The sequence below is a fragment of the Rhinopithecus bieti genome, unplaced genomic scaffold (genome assembly GCF_001698545.2).
Source record: "Rhinopithecus bieti isolate Rb0 unplaced genomic scaffold, ASM169854v2 scaffold_648, whole genome shotgun sequence".
Lineage (NCBI taxonomy): Eukaryota > Metazoa > Chordata > Mammalia > Primates > Cercopithecidae > Rhinopithecus > Rhinopithecus bieti.
Window position 1 is genome coordinate 47,947 of NW_016803107.1, and position 9,817 is coordinate 57,763.

At 43.2% G+C, this 9,817-nt stretch overlaps 1 protein-coding gene across 2 annotated transcripts in view; it reads left to right on the forward strand.

The window, feature by feature from the left end:
• The first annotated feature begins 4,559 nt into the window (after positions 1–4,559).
• The window catches only part of LOC108512045 (olfactory receptor 51E1), a 19,083-nt gene continuing 13,825 nt past the window's right edge, over positions 4,560–9,817 (forward strand). Inside the window, exons 1-2 of one of the 2 annotated variants that reach the window (XM_017847121.1) lie at positions 4,560–4,707; positions 7,020–7,111. In XM_017847121.1, coding sequence (XP_017702610.1) covers positions 4,686–4,707; positions 7,020–7,111 — 114 coding nt within the window. In that variant the 5' untranslated portion in view covers positions 4,560–4,685. The remainder of the gene's footprint in view (positions 4,708–7,019; positions 7,112–9,817) is intronic. The other variant, XM_017847200.1, reaches the window with a different exon arrangement.

A 9,817-nucleotide genomic window follows, 5' to 3' on the forward strand; every position in this document is an offset into this window, starting at 1 on the left:
TGTCAATTGATTCTGGGCCAAAAGAGGGAAGAGGTAAAATATCTTATTGAATATCTAAAACTTCAATGTGTACGTTAAAAAAACAAAAAAACAAAAAAACAAAAAACTGAATAGAAGCTGAATAGAAGCCAAGTGGGCATTGTCTTTCTGTACAACATTCTGAAAGAATCTCTGAAACTGATCATGCTTAGTTCTTCGTTTTTCAACAAATATATAGAAAGGAGAGAATAGATAAAAGACACGGAGGGCAAATACACATATTCTAGAAGGAAGGAAAGCGGGGATGGGGAAGATGGAGTAAAATCAACAGTCAAGAAAATAACTGGTAGAAAAGGTCCATAAGTTTGAGTCCAGGAGTTTGAGGCTGCAGTGGATTATGATCACGCTACTGCACCCCAGCCTGGGGGACAGAGGGAGACCCTGTCTCAAAAAAAAAAAAAAAAAAAAAAAGAAAAAAAGGGAGAGAAAAGGTTAATAAGCTAAAGACCCAAGTCTTAAGAGTTAAGATATGCCATGCTTACTTATTTATAAAATAAAATATCTATTTCTAGATAATTCCTGGTGAAATTTATAAACTGCAAGTAAAAAAAAAAAAAAAACTATCTGGCATGCATCTAGACAGATACACCTACACAGGAAACTAAATCATACTGGCTGGCATGTAAGCTCTACAAAAGCAGGAGTTTTTTCCTGTTCTGTTCATTAAAGTGTTTCCATCACTTAGAAGAGTACGTGTCATATATTAGGCACTCAATAAATATTCATGGATGAATTAACGGCATTGAGAAGTCAATCTTTCATTGAGGTCATGAAAATATTCTTTTACATTACTTCAGGAAGGCTACTTGGTTTGCCTTTTGTACTGATATATGCAAACCATGAAGAATTAATTCTTATAAGTAGTGTGAATTTAGGGCTCAAATTATATTTTATCCATATGGATATTCAGTTATTGTAGTATCATTTAATAAAAAAATTCTCCTTTTCTGATTGCCTCACAGAATTACCTTTGTCATTTAACAACTGGCTGTGTATGAGTAGGTATGCTTCTGAAATTTTATTTCCATCCATTGGCTCAATTATCTATCCCTGAACAAATGCCACATATGCATAATTACTATAGTTTTTAAATTTTTGATATTTGGTATATAAAATCTCCCTTTGTCCCATTCTTCTAGAGTTTTGTGGCTAATTTTGGCAATTTACATTTTTACGTATATTTTAATCAAGCTTACCAAATTTTACACAATCACCAATTAGGATATTATTGGGATTGTATTGATTCTATAGAAAAATTTGGGGTCTAATTAAGTTCTTCACATTATCGAGTTTTCCAATTAAAAAGAATAGTGTTTTCTTCCATTTATTTAGGTCTTCTTCAGTTTCTTTTAAGGATGCTTTGTGGTTTTCTGTGCAGAGATTCCTCTACATTCTTTGTTAGATTTACTCTTAGACATCTGATTTTTCTGTTATTGTAAATGCTTAAAAAATTTTATAAACAAATATGGTGGAATTTTGTAAGTTGACGTATTCAGCAATCTTTACATACTCATTTATAATAACTTATCAATAGAGTCTTTTGGATTTTCTACATATACCATCACTAATCTACAAATAACGACTAATTTCATTTTCTAACTCTCATACCATGTTTCTTTTTCTTGCCTTATAACAGGTTATTAACACAAGGAATCATTTTTATCTTTAGGTACAATTACACTCTTTTTTTCATGGGAGGTTGTAAGGCTTTGTGTGTGACACACATATCATTATCTCGTAACAAAAAACAATGGCATTGGTCATCTGAAAATTAAATTTGGATACTACAGAAGCAAGAAAACATCTTCTTACAGGAAAGACTTTCTTATAGAAATAGCACCTAAAACAGAAACTAAAGAAATGTTAGGTTTCAGAGGAGGGAAACAAAGAGGTTGACCATTCCAGATAAAACAAGCATTTGAGCAAATGCTTGGAAGGAGGTGTACAGATATAGAACTTTATTTAAGGAACTAGGAGGATGCCAACATGGGGCCATATTGAGGGAGAGTTGAGGTGTCATGATATAGGGCTGTCGAATTAGGCAAGTTCATACCTTTTAGGATCTCCTAAGCTGTGAGTATATGTTTGGCCAAAGCTCTCCATTATCCATTGGCCCTTTTAGCATTCCATTTACATTGAGTGATTTTTCCTCCCTTCTTTCCTTCAAAAAATATTGAAACATAAGTACAGGGAAAACTATTATTTTTAAAGTCGTATTGTGGGCCACCCTAATAAGATCCATTCTTAATATCATGGAAAGGAAAAAAAAAATGAATGCTTGAAAAGTGCCTGTGGAAATTGTGCCAACTAGGTACATAATGTTATTAATATTACTAATAATTTAAGAGGACTGCCCATTAAGAATGCCTCAATTGAAGTAATAGACTTGTGAGGTATGAGTGCAGATCAACGAGACCAATAATTTTTGCCTTAAGAGTGGATAGAAGAGGACTCTGTACATGTTTCCTTTTATACGTACACATTACTGTCCACCATCCCTACAAAGATATGAAGATATGTTCATAAGTATGAAAAATAATATCACAACATTAAATGCTATCAGTAAAACAAAGAGAAAAAGAGTAAAGAGGTCCTGCCAAGATTAGGGGTTAAGAAAAGTCTTTCTAAGCAAGGATGTTTAAACAGAAAAGGCTAAGAATTAAAACTGGGAATGGGATGAATGTTTTTACCAGGGGAAAAATATATGTGAAGGCTGAAGGGTGAGAGAGAGCATGGCACATTGAAGATGTGGAAATATTTTGGGTCCAATAGGACTTATGTATGCAAAAAGGGAGGTAAAATGGTTGGAGGTGGGGATGGAGAATTGCACTGAGATGGCTTATGGAGTTCCTATGAGCTGGGTTCAGGAGTGTGTTCATTCTACAGGCAATGGGGAATTCAACTGTTCATTCTAAAGGCAATGGAGAATCGCCATGAACTGATTTGTGTTTGGAAGATCACACTGGCCACAGCACAGACAACAGATTGATAGGAAAGTTCTTCAGTGAGTCTGACCATCTAGGCAAAAGATCGTCTTGGCTTGGAATGAAGAAAAGGCGAAAAAGATGGAGAAAGATAATGAGATTCATAAAATAGATATCTAGTAGATAAAATAAAGAGAACTTGGTGACTGGATGTGGTTGGGGAGGAAGGTGAGAGAGAGATGGGGAGAAGGCAGGGATGATGACTTCTAAATTTTTAACATGGCCAGCGGAGTGATTTATATGACAGGGAACATAAAACAGACAGGGAGTGGGGTCCAGACTGAAGACCAGAGACGATGAGCTTAGTTGATAATGAAATCAATGAGCTTAGAAATAATGAATTAGGTGCTGAGTTTGAGGTGTCTGAAGGACACCTATGTCCAATAGACTTCACCATATTTGGAGTTTAGGAGATTGGTCCGGCCTGCTTGGGTGATGAAAGCTATTGGACAAAGTAAGATTACTCATGGTTACTATATAGAGGAGGAAGACAGATTGTCTTCCTGTGCCATAGCTACCAGTAATGTGAGGAGTAAAGAACAAGGAGCCTCTCTATCAACTCCATCCTGTTGACATTTAGTCTCTTCTAGTTCCAAAATACACATTTTAAAATCTCTGTGGAGCTATAAATCCTCCTAGTATTGTCCATTTCACTCCTCTGTTCACATACAAATATCTTAAAAGGGTTGTCTACATCTACTCTCTTCATATCTTCCTAACACATTCCTCACACTGCTGCATTCAAGATTCCACCCTCCACCCTGTTATCCAGGTAGCCAGTGACCTTTGATTTCAGTCTTTTCACTACTTGATCTCTCAGCAGCTTTCTGAACTGCTGACCAATCTTCCTTCTCAATATAGTTTTCCTCTGTCTTTTGTGGCGCTTGATTTCCTACATCATTGGCTCTTCCATTTGTTTTGACTAATAATAATGAACACAAACATTCACTGGAGACTTGCTAGTATCTCATTTTGCTTTTCACATTAAATGCTTTCATGTTAAATGGTTATAGTAGTCATACTAGTAATAAATGGGTGGACCCAAGTCTATTTCCTTCTAGAGCCCCATATTCAAACAAATATGCCACACAGACTCATTTCTGGAGGGACATCTATGATTAGTGACCCAAGGAAGAAAGGGTGGGCTTGAGAGGGTGAGAGGGAGAGCTAAGAGGCAGCGTCAAGTAGTGAGTGGAAGGAGCTCAGATGCTAGAGTTAGTTGGGTCCTTGGTCCTTAAAGGCATCATCCTCGGAGCCATTGCCCAGGGACGGCCACGAGGCTGCAGATCCCCTATGCGATCACAAGGTGGCAGCATGAAGAAGCGAGAGTCCCTGACACAGCTCCGATCCCCGGGGGTAGTTAGTGGGTTCAGAGCGCTGGTAATCCTGTCTGCGTGCTTTCTGCTGAGTGCCCACCCCTCCATTCCAGCAGCAACTCTCTTCCAGCCCCGTTATTCCTCTTCTCCTTTCCGCCCCGCGACACAGCCTCCCTCTAGTCTCCTGAGCTGTGACGGAGCTCAGTCCCTTTGGGCAGGAGTCAAGGCTCAGCTTTCCTTGGGCGTCTGAGCGGAGCGTCAGTGCCAGGGAGACACTACTCGTTCACTCTCCATCACTCCTCACACTCCCGAGGGGCCCCAGAGAAGCTATATTTGGGCGGCCTCCATGCGCTGGGGAAGCACTGATGGTGAGTGCGCCAGGCTCAGCCCAGGGAGTGGAGGCAACGGGAAGGTCCGCAGAGACAGGCACAGAGGGCTCATTGCGTAAGGAAGCCGGGCCTTGATCAGTCAGCTTGGCTGTTTGGCGAGGACTTCCAGCGTACACCTTTTCCAGCTTACAATAGCCGGGTTCCTGGACCTTGTTCTTACACAGAGGAATTTCTTCAAGCCTGTGAGACCCATTCCAAGCTTTGCCTATCCTTTGTCCCAGGACAGGACTCCTCAGTTCCTACCTCCTACTCTTCATTTAAGCAAGGCAAGGGGAATTACTTTACCAGGAAAAAAAAAATGTGTGTGAATGTGTATTTGTGTGTGTATGTGGACGTATGTGTTGTGGTGGTGGGCGTGTTGGTGGTGATTGATAATGAAGAAGGAAACTGAAGCTGGGCTGGAGAGTTGAGTTAGAGGAACACTGTGAAGGGCCTTGTCTGCACACTGTGGAGTTCTAGTTCTCACTTTTCTGGAAGGCTATGGGAATCACTTATAACTTGCTCACCAGGAGCCCGATGTGTCCAGTTTTACTGTTTAGATGGCAGTGGTGTGGAAGGTGGTTTGGAATAGACTAGGTTTTGAGGCAGGGAGTTAAGTTGGAAGGCTCTTTTTATAATCAGGGCAGAGTGGATAATATAATGAAGTTGGGAGGAGGTGTATTAAGTAAGAGGAATGGCCCTAATAGATTAATTGGAAAAGCTGAATTGCATGTGGGGCAAAAGAGGAGAGGGGTCACGATGAGACCAGCTGCCCTGACTTGGGTGACCTGGGTCCTGGGCAGTAGTATTCTCTAAGATCAGGAACAGGTTTGAAAGGGGTCCCTGTTAGAGGCAAGAAGCGTGGGAGGCCCATAGGCTATCCAGGTGGAAATATCAAGGAGGTGGTAGGTTATATGGCTGAATCTCAGGACACAGGCTTAGAACAGGGTGGTCTGTGGAGAGAAAGAAGTTGAGCCTGGGACGTTGTGTGATCACCAGGGAGAGTAGGTGGAGGGAGGGGTGTACCTGTGAACACTGTGGAGTAACAGCAGCAGCACTGGCTGATTTTCTTTTCATATCTCAGCTGCATCTGATTTCCATGACATGCTCTTCTTGCTGAGCACAAGTTGGGACTGACTCTCACCTGGGGCTTGAGAGATCCTGATGGTAGATGCTGTTTATTGTTCGTTTGGGAGCTGGAAATGGAAATGATAGTCCCTCTTCATTCACCTCCCTGTCCCCAAGAACACCAGAACAACTTTCCCCAAAATTCTCTGATTTAAAGCGCAAATTTCCTAGGGGAAAGGGCTTATTGTTTTTTGTTTGTTTGATTTGTCTTGTTTTTTTGAGTCTGAGTCTCGCTCTGTCACTCAGAGTCTCGCTCTGTCACCCAGGCTGGAATGCAGTGGGGTGGTCTCGGCTCACTGCAACCTCTGCTGTCCAGGTTCAAACGATTCTCCTCCCTCAGCCTCCTGAGTAGCTGGGATTACAGGTGCGCTCCACCATGCCCAGCTAACTTTTGTGTTTTTAGTAGAGGCGGGATTTCACCATGTTGGCCTGGCTGGTCTCGAACCCCTGACCTCGTGATCCGCCCGCCTCGACCTCCCAAAGTACTGGGATTACAGGTGTGAGCCACTGTATCCAGTGGGGCTTATTGTTTTTTAAAAAGATTTCCAAAACCCTGCCCTGGCAATTCTGGTTTTCTGGGCCTGGAGCAGGCCCTGGAGGGATGGTGTTTTCAATTACTTTAGATGATTCTATCAGGAAAGTTTGAGAAATGGTATTCAGGCCTAAACACAAACCTCTCTTGAAATCTCATCCCAGACTGAGCCCCTGCTCCCTATCTTAAATTAGATTATAATAGGTCTTAAAGGCAGCTATAGACTGAGCCTCTAAATCTGAACCCAGACCCACCCTAACCCCAGCATACATCAGAAGAGCTGGTCAGTGTGGACCGTTCTAAGCAATCCTACAAGTTTACTCTGATGAGAAGAGGCTAACAGCAGTGGCCTGGGCAGCAACATCAGCTCTGAAGATGCAGGACTGTCTTATATGTTTTACACACTGAGATTCATTGGACAGTAATAGAATCTACTTGTGCAGCACTGGGGCCTTGGAGGGTCAGGGTAAGGCTCAAGGTGTCGAGGAAGTTGTACATAAGGAGAATCAGAGCAGAGAGAGACTAGGGTTCAGAATTACTAGGATGACTTAGTCCTGTTTGCTACTGTCACCACTCCAGTGCCTTTTCCTCATCAGTCCTTTCTCTCCTCTGAGCCACAATTGAATGATATTTCTACTTTTCCTTTTCCTAGACCCTGGATTTGGGATACAGAAGCCCCAGCTCTTGGTCCCTGTCATAGCCACTTCAAATGGAACTCTGGTCCACCCTGCATACTTCCTTCTGGTGGGTATCCCTGGCCTGGGGCCTACCATACACTTTTGGCTGGCTTTCCCACTATGTTTTATGTATGCCTTAGTCACCTTGGGTAACCTGACCATTGTCCTCATCATTCGCGTGGAGAAGCGTCTGCATGAGCCCATGTACCTCTTCCTGGCCATGCTTTCCACCATTGACCTAGTCCTCTCCTCTATCACCATGCCCAAGATGGCCAGCCTTTTCCTGATGGGCATCCAGGAGATCGAGTTCAACATTTGCCTGGCCCAGATGTTCCTTATCCATGCTCTGTTAGCCATGGAGTCAGCTGTCCTGCTGGCCATGGCTTTTGACCGCTTTGTGGCCATTTGCCACCCACTGCGCCATGCTTCTGTGCTGACGGGTTGTACTGTGGCCCAAGATTGGAGCTAGCGGGCCCTGACCAGGGGGTTTGTATTCTGTCTTCCCTCTGCCCTTCATCTCTGAAGGCGGTTGCGGCCTACTGCCGACACATACGTGGTCACGACGCTTCCTTCTGTCTGCACCAAGATAGTTATAAAGCTTACTGTACTGACACCAAGGTCAATGTAGTTGCGTGGTCTCTTCATCATCCTTCAGTCGATGGGTGTGGACTCCGCTTCACTGGCGGTTCTCATACATCCTCATCCTGTGGGCTGGTTGGAGGGCCCCTCGGGGGGCCGGCATTCAAGGCTTTTCGAGACACCTGCATCTCCCGACCTCTGTGCTGTTTGGTCTTCTATGTCCGCTGATTGGACTCTAGTGGTGTAGGCTGGGTGGTCCCGCCTCCCTGCTCCATGTAGTTACGGCTAACACCTACTTGCTGCTACCACCCATAGTCAACCCCCTTGTCTATGGAGCCAGGACCAAAGAGATCTGTTCAAGGGTCCTCTGTATGTTCTCACAAGGTGGCAAGTGAGACACCCTAGTGTTTCACTTCTACTACTACTACTATGGAAGATGGGAATATTAGGATCCTGTTGAATGCCTTGGTGATAAAGCATCAAACCTATTGTGCTGTCTTCTTCCAGCAATTTAAGTAGGTCATGTATTCTGTCTCCAGGAATGTGTCAGTACTGAACTTATGACCCTGTCCGGACATCCTGGAGAATGATCACCCTAGTCCCTCTGCTATGGTGGTCTTGCCTTCTCCTTCTCTCTCAGCTAGAAAATACATCTAGTTTTGACATGGGGAGGCTATAAAGATCACACCTCATGATTCATTCCGGTCTTGAAGTATGATTTTAATGTTCTTGCCCCCATGTGCCCATGTTGGTGAATTTGCATGGACTATAAAAGTTATTGCAAATACCCCAAAGTGGTTACCCAGCTATAATCAGGGGTTAATGAAGGCATTTGGGGAATAGTAACTGGAGAGACAGCAACAAGACAAGAGGCAGCTCACATGCAATGTTTAAGTTTCTGTATGCAGGAGGGTGTGTTGGCAGATTTGAGAAATCTGGCAATTTGCATCTGTGTGACTCTATACAACTATTTGTCCATAAGGGTGCCATGTATTCTGCTTGTGGGTGTGAATGTGTGGGTGTGTTCTGTGGATACATGTGCTTTTCAGTGTGTGTGTATGTGAGAGAGTGTACACATGGAATACATACTGGCTGCGTCCTGGTGAGTGTGGTAGCTATGTCCTGGCACATGTATGTTTCATGAGTCGTGTCTCTGATTGAACATTTGTATTTCTGTCGTATCTGTTAGTTGGTATATATATGTGTCTATGTGAGAATGCTGGTGTCTGTATCTGTATGGTGGGCAGTACCTTTATGTGTATCTGGTAAAAATGCTGCCACTACCTTTTCTTTATGTTTGTAATACATGAATGTGGTGCATGAGTGTGTGGAATGTGTAGTATTGTGATGCCTGTATCTTTCAGCGTGTTTGGGCATATGTCTACTGTGCATAATATTTGTGATGTAAAACCATTTTGTGCAGTATCTGTGTTATTAGTTATAAGTTGGTGAAATGTATGTCTGAATTCTGTGTGCATATTGTTGGTACTGATGGCATTTTAGTGCATATGTCTGGTATATATGTTTTAAGGTAAACTTTCTTTGTGTGTTGGGTGTGTATTGTGTGATACAAGAGTGGGAACAGCATCTGTATTTCTGAGCATTGATTGATGTGTGGTGTCTGTATGTATCTTGGAATGGAAGAGGGAGACTGAAGAAGTCTGGCTGTGAGCAGCAGAAATAATTTCCAAAGTTGAGAGATATGACTCTAAGATGCCCAGTTTCTCAGCCTGGGGTCAGCCTGGGTGATAGCTCAGTCTGTGGGAATGAAAGGAAACATGGTGCTTCCTCGCTCCACGTTTTCACAGGCCAGACCACACCTTCTTCATCCTGAACACAAAGATTTCAAGGGCTTTTGTTACCTCTTTCCACCTTTCCTGCCTCTGCTATCTGAGGCAATGGCCTCCATAAACCCTGCCCTCCTGCCTCAATAGCAGGTCGTGGTATGCTCACCTCTCCCTTCCCGTTTTGGCTGGTCTGCCAAGCATGTATAGGCCTCGGTTCCCCGTCTGTACTAAAAATACAACAATTAGCTGGGTGTGGTGGCGTGTGCCTGTAGTCCCGGCTAGTTGGGAGGCTGAGGCAGGAGAATTACTTGAACCCGGGAGGCGGAGGTTGCAGTGAGCTGAGATAGTGCCACTGCACTCCAGCCTGGTGACAGAGCGAGACTCTGACTCAGAAAAAAAAAAAAAAA